This window comes from Oryza sativa, chromosome 1 (genome assembly GCF_034140825.1).
Source record: "Oryza sativa Japonica Group chromosome 1, ASM3414082v1".
NCBI classification, from domain to species: Eukaryota; Viridiplantae; Streptophyta; class Magnoliopsida; order Poales; family Poaceae; genus Oryza; species Oryza sativa.
Genome location: NC_089035.1, coordinates 15,788,403 through 15,812,924, shown reverse-complemented (window position 1 = coordinate 15,812,924; position 24,522 = coordinate 15,788,403). Strand labels below are relative to the sequence as shown.

Below are 24,522 nucleotides of genomic sequence, written 5' to 3'. Positions count from 1 at the left end.
GTGTTGCATCACCTATAATGGGCCTATGGGCTTGTAACTTCATTTGGGACCCCGGCCCAGGTGGGGCCCATGTGGGGTGCGCCCCAAGCTGGTGGAGCACGACCCTAGGCACCCCTAGGTCGTCCTCCCACCCCTATATATAGCTAGTTACCCCTTCAGGGTTTCTCGGGTTTTTGTTAGATTAAAGTTTAGCCATTGCTACTTGCTTGCAGCGCGCGTGTCGGCTAGACCGTCCGTCTGCTTGTTCTTCGGAACCCCAACTTATCATTTGTATTAAATTCCTATTTGCAATATCAGATTGCTTTTATCTTGTTCTTGCTTGTTTCTTCGATTTGCTTGCAGGAATAGGGTTGATCTGCACCGGCAAGATCAGCAACCCACGGAGAGGTGTATCGATCGCTAAGGCGCAACACAACGTCTCGTACGGTTGTAGTCGGATCGTCAACGTTTCTCCCAAATCGTAGTTATCACAACTCACCGAAAGATCGGGCCAACAACAGCCTTGAGTGTCGAGAGGAACTCAGGGTTCATCAGGTGGTATCAGAGCTTTCGTTGCTCGGTGAGTTTTTATCTTCCTATAACCAGAAAATAGCCATACAAAAAAATTCGTATCATTTACCTAGCCATATTGTGCCATTGCATTGTTCTTTTCAGTTTTTGCTTTGTTGAATTTTGTGTTGCATCGTCACGTCGTGTTGCTGGTCTTAGCGTCTAGTTCGTTTAGAGTTTCGAGTTCTGGTCACGTTTTGTACCGCAGTCGTTGCTGCCACCGTGTCTGTGTTGTTGTCGGGACCTACGAAAACGGAATCGGCTCGCTGCCACGGTTCTATTTTTGTAGTTTTCAGAAGTTTCTGTCGGTTAGTTTTGGAGTTCTTGAGTTGCATCTAGAGTTTGCCGATCCTTGTGTGTGTTTGTTTTGGCCGTGCCTGTGTCGTGCACGAGAGGAGGAAGGTGAATTACCATATCTGATTTTGGAAGTAGTCAAGATTGTTTTGGAAAGATATAGTAGATTGGATTGGTTAAAAATCAGTTTCCTTTTTATCCCATACACCAAATTCGGCTGCCATCCACTCCACCTCCTGGCCGAGTCCCACTCGCCCCTTTGGCCGAGTCCGACTCCCTCCCTCTCTTCCACGGTTCCGAGTTGTGTCAAACACCTTGGCGAATTTTTGTTTGGTGTCGGTTTCGAGATCTGTTTGGAAAAACGGAACCGGCATAAATTCAGCATTCCATTTTTTGTATAATTTTAATTTTGGGTTTAGACTTTTACATTTGAGTCCCTGTAAATTTTATATTTATGTTTGAGTCCCTGTAATCTTACATTAAGGTCCTTGAGTCAGTTTTTGTTAAAAAAATCAAGAAAAAAGTGAAAAAAAGGCAGAAAGGTGCAAAAAAAAAGAAAAAAAAAGCCGCACAAAAAAAAAACAGAAAAGAAATGGAAAGAAAAAAAAAGAAAAGAAGAAAGAAGAAAGAAAGAAAAGAGAAAATACTGTTATGTTTGAGCTGAACTTCATATATCAGAGTTGTGCATGAGTTGTTCCTAGTGCTATCTTGTGGTATCGTTTGTGTCTAGGCTCGCGTCTCTAGTACGTTCTAGCCTAGGACCAGCACGGTACTTGACTTTGAACAATTATTCAACTTTGCATTATCTGATTTGAGCAGGCCACCTACTACACTGCTGACTTCAAACGGCCACCGAATCTGCAAACGACCTCCGTTTTCGGCCCGTGAGTACTTGATGGAAAGCTCTCGGAGCCCTCTTTCTAACGGATCCAGCCTTTTCTCTGAATTCTATCTCGTGTGGCCAGAATCACAGGAACAAGGTGTTGCATCACCTATAATGGGCCTATGGGCTTGTAACTTCATTTGGGACCCCGGCCCAGGTGGGGCCCATGTGGGGTGCGCCCCAAGCTGGTGGAGCACGACCCTAGGCACCCCTAGGTCGTCCTCCCACCCCTATATATAGCTAGTTACCCCTTCAGGGTTTCTGGGGTTTTTGTTAGATTAAAGTTTAGCCATTGCTACTTGCTTGCAGCGCGCGTGTCGGCTAGACCATCCGTCTGCTTGTTCTTCGGAACCCCAACTTATCATTTGTATTAAATTCCTATTTGCAATATCAGATTGCTTTTATCTTGTTCTTGCTTGTTTCTTCGATTTGCTTGCAGGAATAGGGTTGATCTGCACCGGCAAGATCAGCAACCCACGGAGAGGTGTATCGATCGCTAAGGCGCAACACAACGTCTCGTACGGTTGTAGTCGGATCGTCAACGTTTCTCCCAAATCGTAGTTATCACAACTCATCGAAAGATCGGGCCAACAACAGCCTTGAGTGTCGAGAGGAACTCAGGGTTCATCATAATACATACCTGGCAGTCTGGCAGATGGCATTTTAGGCAGCTAGGGCGTGACACACGTGTCTTGTGAATGTCTGATAAATATAGTGTAATATACATATAGGTATACTACTAATTTAAAAGATTGACGCGCAAGTCTCAAAACTAATTATTCCGTCTTTTTAATATGTTATTTTTTCCCTAAATTCGATCATATTTATAAAAAAACATAGTAAAATCTATAACATCAAAATAGTTTTATTACATCTAACATCGAATATATTTTGATGCTAGTTATTTTGTGTTAAAAATATTAGCTAGTATATTTTTTTTGATAAATTTGTTTAAAGTCGAAGAAGTTTGATTTAAAAAAAATCAAAAACCATTTTACAATATAAAACGTAGGGAGTAGTACGTACAATATTGTGTTACAGACTTGTGTGCGTACTATTGTTTCGTACTTAATTCAACCCAATTTTTAGAATATGTAAGGTGTGTATTGAAACAACGATTGTATATATATGCTTGCATGTGAGGTTGTTGGGTTTAGTACTAGGTATCTCACAGCTGGAGCGATGCGAGTTTCACGATCTGCTACCAAACGTTTCGTAGAAATTAAGCATCAATATGTTGCGGATGCTGCACAACTGGTGTAATTAAGCTGTAAGCTAGCTAGCTCAAGGTTTGTTTTAATCCTGATGTGTCTGATATTATTACTCCCTCCATTCCTAAATATTTAACACCGTTGACTTTTTAAAATATATTTAACTGTTCGTCTTATTCAAAAACTAGTGTGAAATATGTAAAACTATATATATATATATACGTGAAAGTATATTTAACAACGAATCAAATAATAGGAAAAGAATAAATAATTACTTCAATTTGTTAAATAAGACGAATGGTCAAATATGTTTAAAAAGGTCAACGGCGTAAAATATTTAGAGACTGAGGGAGTAATATCTAATCATACAAATGCCATGTCACTTTCTGTAAATATTAAAAGTGATGTGGTGGTATCCTTCCTCCTCCCAAGTTACAACCAGACGTAGAGAAGGGGGGAAGGACACAATCACCTCCCATTTTGTCACCATAAGAGGTCCGGATCATGGACCTGTACCTGCTCCTGACCATGGCTAGATACCGCCCGATCTAAGGCCCCCGAGGTCACAGTTGACCGGTTTACATATATTCTCTGGAATAACCATTATATGATTTAATAGTGCATTTATATAGAATATATGGCAAATAAGTAACGCGGACAATACAGATGATTAATTAATTTTGATAGCGTCTTTGAAATGACATTAGACACACTTATAATACCAACACATCTATGATAATTCCGTTGGTCCAAGCCAAGCCTCTCGGGACTAAACCATGACATACGCGTACAAATTAAACAAACCCTCTGTGATTGTTGGGCCGTTGAAATTGTTTTGAAATTTAGTTTCTATAAACCACTCAATTAAATTACATAACATGAAACAGTTCATCAGATACCTCGTATGGCTTACCGTACCTAATTATATATTGTTCTAGTGAGAACCGCCTTTATAACACTATTAGTGATGTTTTTGATTAATGGGAAAATTACAAAACCAACCCCAAATGTCGCTCTCAGTTTGAGATGCCCCCCAGAAGATTTGTTGCAAATCCCCACCTCCTAATTCATCTTGGTTTGATTTAGACACATTCTCTCCACACGTGCGTGATTCCTAAAGAATCTCGTGGCAAAATCAACTGAGTCCCACTCGACGGGAGCAAGTGATTATGTTGTTTGTTCTGTATAATACGATCATTTTTTCGTTGTGTTATCATGGCCAACACTGTGTTTTTCATGGTATACTAGCTATATATATATATATATATATATATATATATATATATATATATATATATATATATATATATATATATATATTCCAAACTGACATGTGTACTGAACAACATATTCGTTTTTTTTTCATAGACGTAATGAGCATATAGAAACACTTGAACATGAAGCAGTAATCATATAGCTAGATTAGAAAGGCATGACTTCATCTGTTGAAATTGGTCAGATGACCCAAAATAGCAGGTTTCAATATAGTTTAAGGCCACCCAATCTAATGCAAAAGGAACCTATTGACAAATCATCACGACGAGTGGGACTTGGCTAATTTCGCCACCAAATGCTCTAGGAATAACGCATGTGTAGAGAGAAGGTGCCTAAATCAAACAAAGGTGAATTAGGAGGTGGGAATTTACAACAAAATCTTCTTATAGGGGGCATCTCAAATTTAGAGTGATATTTGGGGTGGTTTTTGCAATTTTTCCTTGATTAATCGTATAAAGTATGGTTTCTTAAATGTGGATTGCCAGCATTGAGGATTAATGAAAAGCAATATGCTAAAATGGGGACTCTTGGCCAGGTATAATCTTGTTTTTATCGCTATTTGTCTGGTGTATTTTTCTCCCTTTGCTAACATTCATTCCACATTTCATTTATATATCTTCACGAAAATATAAACGAATTTCGTGGATTTCAGATGAATTTCCAGAATTTCTAATGAATTTAAGCGAAACTGAACGAATGTGTGAACAAATCAATCCCGTCATATGAATGTGTGAACAAATCAATCCCCTCATTTCTCTCATGTTTTCTCAAACAAACCATTTGAAATTTCAAATATTTTGATGACTCATCTAGATCGAAAATTGATCGTTTATCAAAAAATTTCATTTGTTTTCATATATAAATTTTGCTTACAAAGTTTTCTAAGAACTGACGAATTTCGATTCAAATTCATGAAAAACCATGATCTCAATAGGGCGTGTTATATTGGTGGTCCATCGAGATTGTAAGTTCTGGTGCATGTGCTCATAGAAACAGCACGTGCATCATGATGTTAACCTTACACTGTTGATTGAGTTCGCGTCTGAACGTAGTAATATGAACTATAAAAATATATATACACACATTATTAAATTCACAAGAGAAATACCTAATGCCTAAATTACATATTTTCGCAGGCATGCAGACACGCCACTAGGAACTTAGGGCATGTGAAAATCGTGTATTTTCACAAGTAGATATTCAACTACCCGTGAAAATCAATTTTCGCAAGCGGCCAAGTTAAGCCATCCGCCTGAAAAAAACATTTTCGGCGCTAAAAAAAATTGAGCGGCCGATAGTCTCAAATTGCCTCAATTTGATCCCCAATCAAATCCAAGCAATAAAAATTTCCAAATCCGATTCACAAATTCACAAATTTCCTCATTGGATTTGAGGAGCGGGAGGAGATAGCAGTTGTGTCATGGTGGTTGTGCCACGCAGGAGGCTGGATCCTTCTCCTCAACGAGCCTCCACCGCTGTCTACCCTCCCCTCAACGAGGACCACCTCCTCCTCGATGAGCTCCGCTACCACCCGCTGAGCCCCACCGCCAACAATCCCTATCTTAGATCCGCCCACTGATGATCAGGATCTGCCCGCTGTTGCCACAGACCCACCTGCTGCCTCCTAGATTCACCCGCGTATCGCCGTCTAGATCCACCACACCAAGCCCCGCCGCCGCCGAGCACAAATGTTGAGCCACGCCTTAGATCCACAGACTGCCGCCTGGACTTGCCCGCAGGCCGCCTGGATCCTCCACCACTGAGCGCCGTCCTAGATCCACCCGTCACCGCCTCGCATTCGTCACTGTCGTCTGAATCCGCTGCACTGAGCCCTGCCCAAGATCTGCCGGTGCCATCTGGATCCGCTCGCACGCCACCACTAGATTCACTCGCGGTTGACTTGATCCATCGCCGCCGAGCACTGCCGAGGCCACCGTTCTGAGCTGGGAGAGGAGGGAGGAGGGATCAAGAGGCTATGTTGTGTCCATTTGAACAACTATCAGGTTTGAAGATAAACTTTAATAAAAGTGAGATAATCTGTTTAGGAGAGGCTGAAGTTAGGCAGGGGGGAATATAGTTAAATTTTTACATGCAACATAGGGACTTTACCTATGAAATATTTAGGAATCCCCATTCATCAAAAACGTATCTTAATTAATTAAGGACTGCAATCAAACAAAGAGAAAAAATGAAAAAAAAATGTGGGATGTTGGCAAGGTAATCTACAGTCCATTGGAGGGAGAGTCACCCTGATCAATTCTAGTTTAAGTGGTACCCCCTATATATGCTATCGTTTTATCAAAAAAAATAAAAGGGAATGGGAAAAATACACACTTTTTGGGGGGACAGCAGGGTTGTGGGAGACCCATAGCTGAATAAATCCCTCATATTTATAGATTCACTCAATCAAAAAACATTACCCTGTCTTGGGTATAAGAAAAAGGTTGGGAAGCAATTACCTTCAGGAGAAATGTAACATGTGATAGATTGTTGGATTGGAACAAAATAAAACAAATTTGTGACATTTTTCAGCTGACTGAACAAAATGACAAGGTGGAGTGGACATTAACCAAAAATGGAGTATTTAGTGTTAAACCCTTTTATATAGCTCTGAAAATGCAGGACAGATGATACCAATAACATCAGGGGTGCAGAGCAAAAATCTTGAAGATTAAGGTCCCACTAAAGATAAGAATCTTCAAATGGTTATTGATAAGAAACAATGTACAGTGATTCATTTCTATTGTATTTGTAGTTTCTTCTCTCTTCACGCCTCCAGCCTGCTTGATCTCTTTCTCCATCCATATTGTGACTTAAAGATTTCATTTGTAACTTGTTTTAGGAGCTGAATTCCCCATAGCAGCCTTCTTTGTCTTTCCTGATGGAGTCCTACTCCCTAGTCTGGTTTGTGTTTGTAACTGCAGTTCGTTTTAGTTTTCGTCAGACTTGGAACAGGTTTTATGAATTTCAGATAAATTTCCAGGATTTCGAATGAATCGAGAAACTGAACAAATGTGTCAGCAAGTCAATCCCCTCATTGCTGTCATGTTTTCTCAAACAAACCATTTGAAATTTCATGGATTTAGATGACTCATGTCAAGAAATTTTTTTTTTTTCATATCGAAAATTTTGTCTTACAAAAATTATCAAATTTCGATTGAAATTCATGAAAACCATGATCTCGATGGGCATGTTATTTTGGGGTGGTGCATCAAGATTGTTAATCCTGGTCCATGTGCTCGTAGAAACAGCACGTGTATCATGTTGTTAAGAATTTTAGTACATTGTTGATTGAGTTCGTTTGATCGTAATATGAACTATGAGAATATATATACACGTTATTAAGTTCACAAGAGAAATAGCTAAACCCTGAAGTAGTTACCACTCCGCGTTGATACTACCACTATTGCACATTGGAGAAGTTAAACAACCTATATTTCCTAACGTTTCTAGAAGAACAACAGTGCATATATTCATGGTATAGTACGAAGATAACAGTTTGCTCATGTCAAGTTGCCATGAGCACGAAAACAGTATTAAATGTGTAAAAATCCCAAGTGGATTGGCAGGAATTTAGAATACATATCAAAGAGAGGAAAACCACGTGAATGTGAAGAATATGCATTGTTCAAGACCATCCAACCTTGCACCACGCTCTTCCACATTAACAAATGCAAAAGCAAGCTCTAATCGTGAAGCAATTTGGAGCCTTGATCACCAGTATAAAAGGCAACAGTGCCGAACGAACGGAGCAGCAGCCAGTCCACTCCATTCCATGCACATCTCCTGATCTCCCAAGTAACAGCGCCACACACACTCAGGTAGCTAGGTAGGGTTCAATACATGGCACGAGCAAACGACAGCCACAGTGTTACTATCCCCGATGGCATGTTCCCAACGCCGCATATGGAAGATGCGGCTGCCGGTGCTAGCAGTGACACCAAGCCTGCCGCTGGCACGAACACACCGACGTCGACTCCAAAAGATGATGGCTCCAAACCTGCGGCGGCGCAGGACAATGTGCTGTCGGCGTCGGCGAACCTGGCGCAGCTGCTGCCGACAGGGTCGGTGATGGCGTACCAAGCGCTGTCGTCGTCCTTCAACAACCACGGCGAATGCTACACCTCCAACTGGTGGCTCACCGTCTCGCTCGTCACCTTCCTCACCGTCTTCTGCATCTTCTTCGCCTTCACCGACAGCATCACCCACAAAGGCAAGGTGTACTATGGCGTGGCCATGAGCGAGCGCCTGAGAATCTTCAACATTGAGGTGGGCGATAGTATTGCAGACGAGGAAGGGAAGCTAATTATAATGCCTGAACAAGGCAAAGACCTAACGCAAGAACAGAGAGAGGTGTTGAACCAACTAAAGAAGCGGAAGCTGCACTGGCTGGACGGTGTTCACGCCTTCTTCACGGCGGTGGTGTTCCTTTCCGTGGCGTTCAGCGACGTGGGGCTCCAGAAATGCCTCTTCCCGCACGCCGGCCACGACACCATGGAGCTGCTCAAGAACATGCCTCTGGGTATGTCCTTCCTCTCCAGCTTCGTCTTCATGATCTTCCCCACCACACGCCACGGCATTGGATTTTCCGACAGTAGTACCACTGCCTCCTCCAAAGATGCCTCCCGAAAAGTTGCCGATATTTACACAATGACGAGCGATCAGAATCGTCGTGAAAGTAGTAATAATGCCGCCTCCAATGTTGCCAATCATAAGAATATAAATGGTAACGAAGAGAATGCCAACTCCAAACCTGCGGCGCAGGACAAGGTGCTGTCGGCATCGGCGAACCTCGCACAGCTGCTGCCGACGGGGTCGGTGATGGCGTACCAAGCGCTTTCGCCGTCCTTCAACAACCACGGCGAGTGCTACACCTCCAATTGGTGGCTCACCGTCTCGCTCGTCACCTTCCTCACCGTCTTCTGCATCTTCTTCGCCATCACGGACACTATCTACTATAATGGCAAGGTCTACTACGGTGTGGCCATGAGGGGGGGCCTGAAAATCTTCAACAAGGAGGACAACGATCCTAATTTTTATATCGAGCCAGACAACAAGAAGGAAAATGAAAACAAAAATGGAACGGCGACGGAACTGCAAGCGGTAGGACAACAAAAAAGTCCGAGCAGTTCTAACGAGTCCGAACACAATGGAGAAAAGAAGGGAAAGCTAACCTGGCTAACGAGTATCTTCGAGAAGAAGGGCGGCGAAAAGGTAAAGCAAGACAACAAACTAACAGCAGAAAAAGAACTAAAGGACAAACTGGAGAGGATGAAGCTGAACTGGCTGGACGGTCTTCACGCCTTCTTCACGGCGGTGGTGTTCCTGTCCGTTGCGTTCAGCGACGTGGGGCTCCAGAGATGCCTCTTCCCGGACGCCGGGCACGACACCATGGAGCTGCTCAAGAATATGCCGCTGGGTATGTCGTTCTTGTCGAGTTTTGTGTTCATGATCTTCCCCACAACTCGAAGCGGCATCGGGTTCTCCAATCCCACGTCCAAAGGTGATGATAAGGCAAAGCCGCACGCGAACGCCAAATAGTTAATTCGCTCTTTTCACTTCAACTTGCGATTTGTCAATCCAATTTAACTAGCCGTATTGTTTCACATGTGTAGCAGTGGTTGATCTGTTTGGATGCAAAAAAAAAAAACACGTATATGTTATATTTTCTTGTTGGTACAGGAAATAATTCTTTGATAGTATATACATTTTTCAGTGATGGAAGAAAATTGCAGATATTGTAATCTACTCCCTCCGTTTTACAATGTAAGTCATTCTAGCATTTTCCACATTCATATTGATGTTAATGAATCTAGACATATATATCTATCTAGATTCATTAAAATCAATATGAATGTGGGAAATGCTAGAATGACTTACATTGTGAAATGGAGGAAGTACTAAATAATAATTGCTTAGCCTAACATAATCACCCCAATGTGGAATTGGGTAACTTACCATCGTTGGAAGCCATTGGTGCCATTCTGGTCATTTCCTCTATAATGCCGTCGGCCGGAGTGGCCGGAGTGGAAGTAGAGTACGAAGTCCCTTGAACCACTCAGGTGATCGTCGGTGTAGGGGAGATAATCATAGTAGTCGTGTGGATAAAGTTACCGGCTTGATCCTGAAGGGTTTGCTGGCGATCAGTAGCAGGGTAGCGGTGACCTTCCGGTCGCCACCTACATTGCCCTAGGACAGATTTGGATTTCTCAGTGTCTACACATCCTGCAAAGTCTGCATCTAAATAACGACTTCTTATATGTGAGCATGTAATCCTTGGTGCCATGCAAATGACACAATGCCTTTTTAAGGTCTTTTAGTGATCTAATTCTGGAATCTGAAATTAACCTGCCAAGCATTCCATTAACAAATGCTAGTCTTGACGCATAGAGACTTGAGCATACATTAGGTTTCTGACAGCAAAAGTGTATGGTACCACTTTCATCTGATCTGATTTAACTTATTTTTCAGGCTTTGAAATAATCTAAATTTATCGCCCTTAACTATTGGAGTAAATGTTGTAGAGCACTTACTCATATTATATCTTTCTAGTACTCTGCTGAGATAATCCCAATACTCCTTTAGATCTATCCAGGTATACTTCAATACCTAAAACATAAGATGTCTCACCGAGATGCTTCTTATCAAAATTAGATGAGAAAAATTGTTTAGTCATACACGTAGAGTACTAGTATTACAAAAAATTTTCACCTTTAGTTTTAATATAAATACAATCATTCACCTCCTTCTCCTTAAATTCAAATCTCTTAATTATTTCATCGAATTTAAGGTACCATTGCATTGACGCTTGTTTAAGTTCATAGACAGATTTCTTAAGTTTGCAAGCCAAATAGTCCTTGCCTTCCAGAACAAAACTATTGGGTTGTGCCATGTATACATTCTAATGCAAGTAACCATTAAGGAATGCAGTCTTTACATTAATCTAATAGAGTCCTAAATTATGAGCAACTAGTGACATGACAATTCTAAATGACTCTTTCTTAGAGATAGGGGAAAATGTTTCATTATAAACTATTACATCTCTTTGTGAAAAAAAAAACCTTTGTTATAAATCTTGCCTTGAATCTTTTGATTTTCCCTTTAAAGTCAAGCATAGTTTTGTAGACCCACTTACAGCCTACTATTTTGGCTCCTCTATGAATTTCTACTAAGTCCCAAAGTCCATTGACTCATGGATTTTTTTTTCATCTTCCAGAGCTTCAAGTCATTTGAATGAATGTTCACTTGTTATCGCTTCTTTAAATGAGCTGTGATCATCTATCTTCCCTATACCTTCACCTTAATAAACCTCATAATAATTTGGGATGTCAGATCTCCTCTCCCGTTATGATATTCTAAGTGGTTCATTTTCGATCACTAGCAGTTGAGAACGTTCTTGTGGAATTTCTCATTATGTGTCTCAGAAGTTTTTTTTAGTGTCATTATTTAATTCATTATTATTTTCAACAGAGTCGGTATCACCAGAATTTTCACTGGTGCTACCACACAGTTTGAGTCACAGGTACAATAGGAGGTATCAAATTAATTGGAATATTTTTCTCTTAGATTTCCTGTGTAACATTAGCCCGAATTTACTCAAGATTAATTTCCCTTTTGTGTAAGCTCCCCCATACTTCATTATTTTCTAAGAATACGACATTTTTAGCTTTCACACGGTCTGGGCAATAAAATCAGTATCCCTTAGACATTTCAGGATCTGTCACGTAACTGCCCTAGCAAAAAGTGAAACACGGTGAGGGCGAGTGAGATGAACCAGACCGTCATGACCACGAAAACCAGCATTGCACTAAACATACCGAGCAAGGCAACAAAAAGAATTCGACGGCGTCATGATCAAGAACCACGCAAGAACACCAATATGATCACATTGCCTGCATAAATTTTCATAAAAGAACAGGGGAGCTTCGGACGAACGACAATGAGTTCGTCTGTGAATTCGTCGCTGCAAACACGCCACCACATGCATCGATCAATCTCCACCTTCCATTTCATCAAGAAACAAAATCTCAATGCAAAATCCAAGCAGAGTTTTGCCGCTAGATCGATTTGTGGAACCCCAAATTGGAGTGCTTAATCATTTATATGCAATTTGGTTACAATCTATCTTGTTCTTGCTTGTGTTCTTCTATTCGCATGCATGGATTAGCCTTCTCGGCGAGGTCGACCAGGTTTCGGCATGGTTGGTAACCAGAGGAGACGTGGTGCTGCGATTGTGGGGCTTAGTAGCATGTTCGTTCAGAAGTTGGATCGAGCTGTGTCGCGACTCCGCGCAAATCGACTGTTTATCAATACCTATCGAAAGATCGGGACCTAACATCCCTCATCAAGATTCCTGAATCTGTCACCTGCCACATGGGCAAACAACGACGTGAAAACGAGGAGCAGAACAAGAGTGCCGGTAAGACGACGATGATCCCATGGCTGTGCATCCCAATGGAGTTGCAGCCTAGCTCAAGCTCCCAAACAAATGCTAGTTTGATTGGGGATGAATTTGGGGGAAGATTTACACAACAAAAATTGCAGATATGTGAGATGACATGATTAGAACTGGTTTTTTTTGGCTGTCATGTGCATAGATTTGATCATGCGTTCATACGGATGATTATAGTACAATTTTATCCCTCCACTTATATATTTTTATGCACAAATATGCCCTCTCATACTTCTACTAGATCCGGATCCTCTAGAGTTAACTCCAACTCCACCAGGTAGATTTGGCCAAATCTCTGCCATCTACTGTTCTCTATGGCTGAGATGAAGCCACCTTAATTTCAACTATTTTTTTTCTTCTGGGAAATAGTTTCATCTAATCTTTATAACTAACAACTAGTTGTCCAAAGAAACAGTGCTTTTTGACATAGTGATTCCAGTTCCTGGCCGACATTTTCTTTTTTTTTTGGCATAAGATTGGCTTCATCTCTATTATATATATATATATATAAAAACTCTATTATATATAAAAATATACCGAATTGTGTTATATATGTATACGAGGAAACATTCGGTTGGCACATTATTGTTCATTTTGAATAAGAGAACATGTATACTCTGTTAACTTTGTTGGTTGCAACGTTATCATTGCTAAATGTTAAGAAAATAATTTTGCTTCAAATCCATGCGATTGATAGAATTAATTAGGAGATGTGGCTTATTCTCAGCCGTAGAAAAAAATAAATGGCAGGGATTTAGTTAAATCTACCCGGTGGAGTTGAAGCCAACTCCAGGGTATCCAAACCCTATTTCTACTACCATTAATTAAGGTAACTAAGAAGGTAGCCCATGCATTAAAGCAATTGATAATGCAAGAAAAAATTGTCTTTGGAAGGGAAATAACCCAAATTCCACAAGAAGATCCTTAACTTCATGGGACTTAGTTTGCAGGCCAAAGGAAAAAGTGGGTTTGGGAGTTGTAAACTTGAAGCTTCAGAACTCTGCTCTTCTTATGAAACATCTGGTTAAACTTTATAATGGTGCTGATTTGCCTTGGGTTGACTTAGTATGGAAAAGTTACTATCTTGCAAAAGTCCCCCACACAAGTCTAAATAAGGGTTCTTTTTTTGCTGAAGGACATTTTGGCCCACATTGATATTCTCAGAGGAATTGGTAAATGCACCCCTCGAACTAGAACCTCAGCTCTCTTTTGGGAATACTTATGGAGTGATGGCCTTATGAGCAACAAGTATCACACTCTCTACAGCCTGGCGGTTCATAAAGAGGAATCTGTGTTGGCCATGTGCACAAGACCCCTAGAGGATTCTTTCTTGCTACCTTTGTCAGTCTTGGCCTATGAAGAGTTTCTGTTGCTGGAAGAAGAACTTAGCCTTTTGCATTTGCAGCCAGGACAAGGTGATAGTTGGAGCTTTATTTGGAATTCAACTACATACACTGCAAAGAAATTTTATAAGCTCAACTTCATGCCTCTGCAACCCCCCAGGCCGTATGTTTGGCTATGGAAGACAAAATGTGACATGAAAATCAAGGTTTTTACCTGGCTCCTCTTCAGTGACAGGCTAAATACTAGGGATATGCTTGACAAGAGACATTGTGCAAAGGAGAATGATGACTTAACTTGTGTCCTGTGCAATGGAGGCCACAGAGAAACCAGACTTCATCTCTTCTTCACCTGCCCGTTTAGTGTTAGGTGTTGGCAGCACTTGGGAATCAACTGGAGTCATCACATGGAATTCTTTCAAATGATAATCCTAGCAAGGTTGAATTTTGCTCGAAAGGGTTTTCTGGAAATAAAGCTCCACTAGACTTTAGCAAGGTTGAATTTTGCTCGAAAGGGTTTTCTGGAAATAAAGCTCCACTAGACTTCATCTCTTCTTCATCTCTTCTTTCAGAAGTCTAACTTCATCTCTTCTTCACTGCTTCTTGGCACATTTGGAAACAGAGAAATGGACTCATCTTTCAGAATGTTGCGCCATCCTTTCAATCGTGGAGAAGCCTCTTCTGGAATGAAATTCTTCTGCATATGTGCAAAATGAAGGAGCCTTTAAAGCAAATAGTTTTTGATTGGATACAAACTTTGTAACCCTTTAGGAGCTCCCTTGTAACTTCTGCTTCCTTGTACATTCTTTTTTCTTTAATGAAAATACACTACTAGGCAAAGTCCTAGTAGTTTTCCCGGTAAAAAAAAAAAGGTAGCCTGTGCATTCACATGGGCATGCATCGTACGATGCGTTTGAGACACTTATAATGGCAAAATATAAATCGGAGAACATTTGCCACACTTCAAAACTATGATTTCTCCATAGTTGTTTTGACATCATTGTTTATTTGATTATTCCTCATAAATATTTATTTATGATCTTCTTCATCATCTAAAAATAAGGTAGACTTATTTTGTTTAGAAAACATGTCTAGCAAATTAAGTGTAGAATAAAAGTAAGATGTTTTTCTTTTTTTTAACTGGATTGCCAATATAGGTTGTCAATTCTTATTAATGGACGAATTGGGTAGGACACGTGACTCTACCTAGCTTATCATGGACACGTTTGGATGGTTAAATATAATTAGGTCTACGTAGCAAATTAAGTGATGTATATAAATACACGCTTGAAGATACGTAGGAGGTGAAGGTGGAGATGGAGGGGATTTGTATTTTATTATATGTAAGATAGTTCTAATGGTTGGAAATATGGGTCCACTGATTTAAGTGATAAGGAATGAAAAATTATTTTGTTTTTTTCTTGGAGTTTCAAGAATGTTCAATGTTACTGGCTACCTAGGAGCATTTGTAAGGGTAACACATCGTGGCTTTGTACTAAAAAGGAACTATCATCTAAAGTGTATAAGATGGTATATATTCTATAGTTTAAAGCACTTACACGAACGATTATTTGGTTTGTTATGATTATTTGAACATATTATTTAAAAAAAATGAAATCATCGGGAAAAAAAATTCTAGCTAAAGGCACCCATATTTTTTATACAATAGCCTGAACAATTCATATTTGAGATAGTTCTTCTTCCTATTTGCAAAACAATGTATAATAATGCAATCTGTGTTTGTTGAATTGTTTCTTCTTTTTTTTTTCAATTCAGATAGTATGTAGAAGGGCATCGGTTTGTTTGTACCTCTGAATTAAATTTTATGTAGTTCCATAGAATATTCGTGTTTCACCAAATTTTTTTTCTTCTGTACTGAATGTCTAATTTTTTAATGCATGTTTGCAGAAGAGTATATGACGGTGCAGCTGGTGTTCTAAAATTATTTCATTGTTTTTAATGGTAAGTCGGATGGCATGCAAAACAACAGGGTTGTTGTCCATTGATAAAAACATTGATTGGAACATGAATTTAAAATTTTTGTTTGGATATAATTTTTTTAATATAGCTTTGTTTGGATATAATTATTTTTATTAAATGAAATAAAATACTAGAAAATATTAAAAATGAACAAAGCATTAGACTATCGATTTGTTAGTTTTTCTAATAAGAAAAAACTCTAAGCTGGTATATGAAATTCTTAAATTATAGAAAATTCTTAGAAATTTTGGGAAACAACATACAACCACCGGATTAGACATAACACATTATTTTCAATCGAATGAAACATTATTTTAGGTCATTAGATCTATTTTTTTAAAAAAAAGAACACCCCAAACCCCCTCCCTCCTCCTCCTTTGCAGCATGTGGTATTAAAAATCCATTACACATCTTATAAACGCTTGATCTATTTTTTTTTAAAAAAAGAACAATCCCAAACCCCCTCCCTCCTCCTTTGCAGCATGTGGTATTAAAAGTCCATTACACATCTTATAAACGCTTTTAAGATATTACGTTGTTCTGTTATATCAAAGAAAATCCTAAAAATTCTGATAAGAAAACAAAGCATCCAACCATCGGTTTCGACATAAACATCTGACACATTATTTTAGGTTGTTATATTAATCATTTAGAAAAAACATCCCAAACCTCCCTCCCTCCTTGCCCGTAGTGTACAGCGTGCGCCATTCTTTTCTCTCTGTTTTTTTATCTCCTAGACAATTAAAATTAAAATTATCTATATGGGAAAAAACACAAATGGATCTCCATCTATTACTTATATCATATCACGTTAGGCATCTAACAACTTTCTACCAATTGAATTAATTTCTCTTAACATACATATGAGGGCTACGTACCTATACAAATTGACCTTGATACTTTGTTGTTGGATTTAAAACACATACTTAATATAAAAATTCAAATATATTTATGAGGACTGTTAGAATGAAAAATATAAAATTTTACAATACAATCAAACAAAAAAATATATTATTTGATTTCTTTTGGGTTGTAAGGTATCAATCTGGCAAGTTAAAATACCCTAAATTTTCTGATAGCAACAACCTCCTTTTTTTTCGAGATAAGGGACCACCTCCATAGTTTCGACACAATATGTTCTTGTCAATTCAAAACCACATGATCTCAAATAATTTTATTTTATAATTTATATGTTGAAAGAGTAATTATAAGAAAATACCAGCGTTCAAAGAATACAAAATAAGTTTAATTTTAGTTTAGAATATAATAAAAATATTTCAATAAAAAAACCCTGCACATAAATATTCATAATAAAATTTCACTCACATTACATAAGAAAGTGCCCGCGCATGTGCGTGGGCTACCTTTCTAGTTATAACGGAAGGTCTAAAATAACCATATAAATCAACAGTCTGATTCAATTTTACTACAATATATAGCACTTAGCAGTGAAAGGTATTGTAAAAGCACCCAAACACAAAGCCTCGAACGGTGACATTTCAAGAGGAACATATAACATTTCCTTTTACATATGGCTAAAGGCGCGCCCTCGTGTCGCTCTCACAAGGGCGACTCGGAGGCGAAACCCTAAGTCGCCCACTCCGCCACCCTCCTCAACGCCTCTAGCAACCTCGACGCCGCCGGAGCCAGCTGTCGGAAACCGCGCGACCAGCTAGGCAGGCAAAAGTGAGGAAAATGGTAGCGGAGCTTCTCCTCGGCGTGGGAGGCGGAGCGGCACACATTCAGCAGGAGACGGCGGCCGGAGTGGCCGGCGGGGCGGATCCCCTCCCCCAACCCGTCTGGTGGCAGATCTGCCCCCCAGCCCCCACCCCCTACCCACCCCACGGCCGGATCGTGAGAGGACGAGCTCGCGGCGGCACCGACCTGAGCTAGTGGCAGCAAGAGGCAAGGCCGGTGAAGGGAGAGGCCGATGAGGTGCTTGCCAGTGCGGCACGACCCGAGCTCATGGCAGCAACGACATCGCGGTAAAGCGGAGGCTCGCGGCGGCGTGACGGCAGTGGCCAGTGGCAGAGGAGGCTGAAGCTTGCGGCGATGACAGCGGCAGTGGGTGGCCGGCCGGAGGTGCGGGAGCAGTGGCCGGCCGGTCGGCGGCGGCAGAGACCGGCGAGGCGCGAGGAGGCGCGGTCGACGGCGGTAGTGGCCAGTGCAGCAGGAGGAGAGGCTGACGGAAGCTGAGGCCGAAGAGGCGTGTGGTACGAGGAGGTGCGGTCGGTGACAGCTCGTGGAGGCTAGCTGACGGCGGGGCGCCAGCGCAATCGTGCCCACGCAGCGGTGAAGGTTCAGCTGTGGATAGGTAGGCGGGCGACGACGGATGAAAACCCAGCCCAACCTTAGGCCGGGTCGGCAACGATGGCATTCGTGCATCACTAACCCTCCTTAGGGCGTTGTCGTGCTGTCTCATCCCCTCTAGTAGGGCTACCGAGTGAAAGCCCAGCCTCGATTCTCTTTGTGACCTCGACGGAATGTGGTGGCGGTGCTCTCGTCGCTTCTCTCCCTAGAGACGTCGTTTTGGTAGCCCCTTTGCCGAAGCCTCCCAAACAACTAGTGCAAACTTGCTTTAAATTCATATCCTCTTATTTCGGTCCTAGCTTATGCAAGTTAGCCATATCGGAGGGCCTAGAGAGGGAGAGGTGTTCCGTTCTTCTTTCTCACCCTCTCTTCCTCTATCCCAAAGACGTGGATAGAGCGGGGTTTCGTGTTGGTTGTAAGAGTTGGGATTTGGGCGATCTCAGTTGTAGTTCCTACGTTGGCCTTGCGGCGGCCGGTTCTGTGCTAGCTTTCTCATGGGTATATGTGTTGTGCTGTCGGTATGTGGATGGTTGTATTTTTTTTTTATGATTACAGTTTCTCAGGGTTATAATCTTAAATTTTTTTCCTACTCTATTAATATAAATTTCGTTAAAAAAACATTTCCTTTTACAAGAACCCGTCAAATTGCAAACATGGATGTCCTTACAAACTTCGTCGAAGTAGAAGAACCTGCGCGCCGAGGTAGAACTCTGTCTTAACGATTTGACCCTTAAACGTGTATTCACAATTATTCACTTGAATGCGTCAGCCTAATTAAAAAGTAATTCATCTTCAAATTGTTTAAAACTTCCTTATATGTCCTCTTTGGCACACCTCCAAATCCAAAATTTTTTTCGAGCAGAGTATTCCTAACTCCACAAATTTATGGATCTTGCTACGATCACACAAAAAATAATTGGGGTTATAGAAACTCTGGAACTAGGTATTAGATGAGCTGAGTGAAAGCAGAGCATGTGCCACCGGATCAACGACTCGGTCGTTGACATATTTTGTGAATTAGTCCGCACTGGTTCGATCCAGTCGTACGGAGGAAGAATAACAGAGAACAAAGTTTGGTAGACCATGTTGGAGGGATTAACCCAATTAGGAATCAGAAGCAGTATAGTAATACATACCTGGCAGTCTGGCAGATGGCATTTTAGGCAGCTAGGGCGTGACACACGTGTCTTGTGAATGTCTGATAAATATAGTGTAATATACATATAGGTATACTACTAATTTAAAAGATTGACGCGCAAGTCTCAAAACTAATTATTCCGTCTTTTTAATATGTTATTTTTTCCCTAAATTCGATCATATTTATAAAAAAACATAGTAAAATCTATAACATCAAAATAGTTTTATTACATCTAACATCGAATATATTTTGATGCTAGTTATTTTGTGTTAAAAATATTAGCTAGTATATTTTTTTTGATAAATTTGTTTAAAGTCGAAGAAGTTTGATTTAAAAAAAATCAAAAACCATTTTACAATATAAAACGTAGGGAGTAGTACGTACAATATTGTGTTACAGACTTGTGTGCGTACTATTGTTTCGTACTTAATTCAACCCAATTTTTAGAATATGTAAGGTGTGTATTGAAACAACGATTGTATATATATGCTTGCATGTGAGGTTGTTGGGTTTAGTACTAGGTATCTCACAGCTGGAGCGATGCGAGTTTCACGATCTGCTACCAAACGTTTCGTAGAAATTAAGCATCAATATGTTGCGGATGCTGCACAACTGGTGTAATTAAGCTGTAAGCTAGCTAGCTCAAGGTTTGTTTTAATCCTGATGTGTCTGATATTATTACTCCCTCCATTCCTAAATATTTAACACCGTTGACTTTTTAAAATATATTTAACTGTTCGTCTTATTCAAAAACTAGTGTGAAATATGTAAAACTATATATATATATATATACGTGAAAGTATATTTAACAACGAATCAAATAATAGGAAAAGAATAAATAATTACTTCAATTTGTTAAATAAGACGAATGGTCAAATATGTTTAAAAAGGTCAACGGCGTAAAATATTTAGAGACTGAGGGAGTAATATCTAATCATACAAATGCCATGTCACTTTCTGTAAATATTAAAAGTGATGTGGTGGTATCCTTCCTCCTCCCAAGTTACAACCAGACGTAGAGAAGGGGGGAAGGACACAATCACCTCCCATTTTGTCACCATAAGAGGTCCGGATCATGGACCTGTACCTGCTCCTGACCATGGCTAGATACCGCCCGATCTAAGGCCCCCGAGGTCACAGTTGACCGGTTTACATATATTCTCTGGAATAACCATTATATGATTTAATAGTGCATTTATATAGAATATATGGCAAATAAGTAACGCGGACAATACAGATGATTAATTAATTTTGATAGCGTCTTTGAAATGACATTAGACACACTTATAATACCAACACATCTATGATAATTCCGTTGGTCCAAGCCAAGCCTCTCGGGACTAAACCATGACATACGCGTACAAATTAAACAAACCCTCTGTGATTGTTGGGCCGTTGAAATTGTTTTGAAATTTAGTTTCTATAAACCACTCAATTAAATTACATAACATGAAACAGTTCATCAGATACCTCGTATGGCTTACCGTACCTAATTATATATTGTTCTAGTGAGAACCGCCTTTATAACACTATTAGTGATGTTTTTGATTAATGGGAAAATTACAAAACCAACCCCAAATGTCGCTCTCAGTTTGAGATGCCCCCCAGAAGATTTGTTGCAAATCCCCACCTCCTAATTCATCTTGGTTTGATTTAGACACATTCTCTCCACACGTGCGTGATTCCTAAAGAATCTCGTGGCAAAATCAACTGAGTCCCACTCGACGGGAGCAAGTGATTATGTTGTTTGTTCTGTATAATACGATCATTTTTTCGTTGTGTTATCATGGCCAACACTGTGTTTTTCATGGTATACTAGCTATATATATATATATATATATATATATATATATATATATATATATATATATATATATATATATATATATATATATATTCCAAACTGACATGTGTACTGAACAACATATTCGTTTTTTTTTCATAGACGTAATGAGCATATAGAAACACTTGAACATGAAGCAGTAATCATATAGCTAGATTAGAAAGGCATGACTTCATCTGTTGAAATTGGTCAGATGACCCAAAATAGCAGGTTTCAATATAGTTTAAGGCCACCCAATCTAATGCAAAAGGAACCTATTGACAAATCATCACGACGAGTGGGACTTGGCTAATTTCGCCACCAAATGCTCTAGGAATAACGCATGTGTAGAGAGAAGGTGCCTAAATCAAACAAAGGTGAATTAGGAGGTGGGAATTTACAACAAAATCTTCTTATAGGGGGCATCTCAAATTTAGAGTGATATTTGGGGTGGTTTTTGCAATTTTTCCTTGATTAATCGTATAAAGTATGGTTTCTTAAATGTGGATTGCCAGCATTGAGGATTAATGAAAAGCAATATGCTAAAATGGGGACTCTTGGCCAGGTATAATCTTGTTTTTATCGCTATTTGTCTGGTGTATTTTTCTCCCTTTGCTAACATTCATTCCACATTTCATTTATATATCTTCACGAAAATATAAACGAATTTCGTGGATTTCAGATGAATTTCCAGAATTTCTAATGAATTTAAGCGAAACTGAACGAATGTGTGAACAAATCAATCCCGTCATATGAATGTGTGAACAAATCAATCCCCTCATTTCTCTCATGTTTTCTCAAACAAACCATTTGAAATTTCAAATATTTTGATGACTCATCTAGATCGAAAATTGATCGTTTATCAAAAAATTTCATTTGTTTTCATATATAAATTTTGCTTACAAAGTTTTCTAAGAACTGACGAATTTCGATTCAAATTCATGAAAAACCATGATCTCAATAGGGCGTGTTATATTGGTGGTCCATCGAGATTGTAAGTTCTGGTGCATGTGCTCATAGAAACAGCACGTGCATCATGATGTTAACCTTACACTGTTGATTGAGTTCGCGTCTGAACGTAGTAATATGAACTATAAAAATATATATACACACATTATTAAATTCACAAGAGAAATACCTAATGCCTAAATTACATATTTTCGCAGGCATGCAGACACGCCACTAGGAACTTAGGGCATGTGAAAATCGTGTATTTTCACAAGTAGATATTCAACTACCCGTGAAAATCAATTTTCGCAAGCGGCCAAGTTAAGCCATCCGCCTGAAAAAAACATTTTCGGCGCTAAAAAAAATTGAGCGGCCGATAGTCTCAAATTGCCTCAATTTGATCCCCAATCAAATCCAAGCAATAAAAATTTCCAAATCCGATTCACAAATTCACAAATTTCCTCATTGGATTTGAGGAGCGGGAGGAGATAGCAGTTGTGTCATGGTGGTTGTGCCACGCAGGAGGCTGGATCCTTCTCCTCAACGAGCCTCCACCGCTGTCTACCCTCCCCTCAACGAGGACCACCTCCTCCTCGATGAGCTCCGCTACCACCCGCTGAGCCCCACCGCCAACAATCCCTATCTTAGATCCGCCCACTGATGATCAGGATCTGCCCGCTGTTGCCACAGACCCACCTGCTGCCTCCTAGATTCACCCGCGTATCGCCGTCTAGATCCACCACACCAAGCCCCGCCGCCGCCGAGCACAAATGTTGAGCCACGCCTTAGATCCACAGACTGCCGCCTGGACTTGCCCGCAGGCCGCCTGGATCCTCCACCACTGAGCGCCGTCCTAGATCCACCCGTCACCGCCTCGCATTCGTCACTGTCGTCTGAATCCGCTGCACTGAGCCCTGCCCAAGATCTGCCGGTGCCATCTGGATCCGCTCGCACGCCACCACTAGATTCACTCGCGGTTGACTTGATCCATCGCCGCCGAGCACTGCCGAGGCCACCCTTCTGAGCTGGGAGAGGAGGGAGGAGGGATCAAGAGGCTATGTTGTGTCCATTTGAACAACTATCAGGTTTGAAGATAAACTTTAATAAAAGTGAGATAATCTGTTTAGGAGAGGCTGAAGTTAGGCAGGGGGGAATATAGTTAAATTTTTACATGCAACATAGGGACTTTACCTATGAAATATTTAGGAATCCCCATTCATCAAAAACGTATCTTAATTAATTAAGGACTGCAATCAAACAAAGAGAAAAAATGAAAAAAAAATGTGGGATGTTGGCAAGGTAATCTACAGTCCATTGGAGGGAGAGTCACCCTGATCAATTCTAGTTTAAGTGGTACCCCCTATATATGCTATCGTTTTATCAAAAAAAATAAAAGGGAATGGGAAAAATACACACTTTTTGGGGGGACAGCAGGGTTGTGGGAGACCCATAGCTGAATAAATCCCTCATATTTATAGATTCACTCAATCAAAAAACATTACCCTGTCTTGGGTATAAGAAAAAGGTTGGGAAGCAATTACCTTCAGGAGAAATGTAACATGTGATAGATTGTTGGATTGGAACAAAATAAAACAAATTTGTGACATTTTTCAGCTGACTGAACAAAATGACAAGGTGGAGTGGACATTAACCAAAAATGGAGTATTTAGTGTTAAACCCTTTTATATAGCTCTGAAAATGCAGGACAGATGATACCAATAACATCAGGGGTGCAGAGCAAAAATCTTGAAGATTAAGGTCCCACTAAAGATAAGAATCTTCAAATGGTTATTGATAAGAAACAATGTACAGTGATTCATTTCTATTGTATTTGTAGTTTCTTCTCTCTTCACGCCTCCAGCCTGCTTGATCTCTTTCTCCATCCATATTGTGACTTAAAGATTTCATTTGTAACTTGTTTTAGGAGCTGAATTCCCCATAGCAGCCTTCTTTGTCTTTCCTGATGGAGTCCTACTCCCTAGTCTGGTTTGTGTTTGTAACTGCAGTTCGTTTTAGTTTTCGTCAGACTTGGAACAGGTTTTATGAATTTCAGATAAATTTCCAGGATTTCGAATGAATCGAGAAACTGAACAAATGTGTCAGCAAGTCAATCCCCTCATTGCTGTCATGTTTTCTCAAACAAACCATTTGAAATTTCATGGATTTAGATGACTCATGTCAAGAAATTTTTTTTTTTTCATATCGAAAATTTTGTCTTACAAAAATTATCAAATTTCGATTGAAATTCATGAAAACCATGATCTCGATGGGCATGTTATTTTGGGGTGGTGCATCAAGATTGTTAATCCTGGTCCATGTG

The 24,522-nt window shown here is 40.1% G+C and overlaps 1 protein-coding gene across 1 annotated transcript; it reads left to right on the top strand.

Annotated features, from left to right (window-relative positions):
* The first annotated feature begins 7,835 nt into the window (after nucleotides 1-7,835).
* LOC107276507 (uncharacterized) lies at nucleotides 7,836-9,753 on the top strand. Its single transcript, XM_026022354.2, has one exon. It carries the CDS (start codon nucleotides 8,056-8,058, stop codon nucleotides 9,751-9,753), a length of 1,698 nt encoding a protein of 565 aa, XP_025878139.1. The 5' UTR covers nucleotides 7,836-8,055.
* The last annotated feature ends 14,769 nt before the right edge of the window (nucleotides 9,754-24,522 follow it).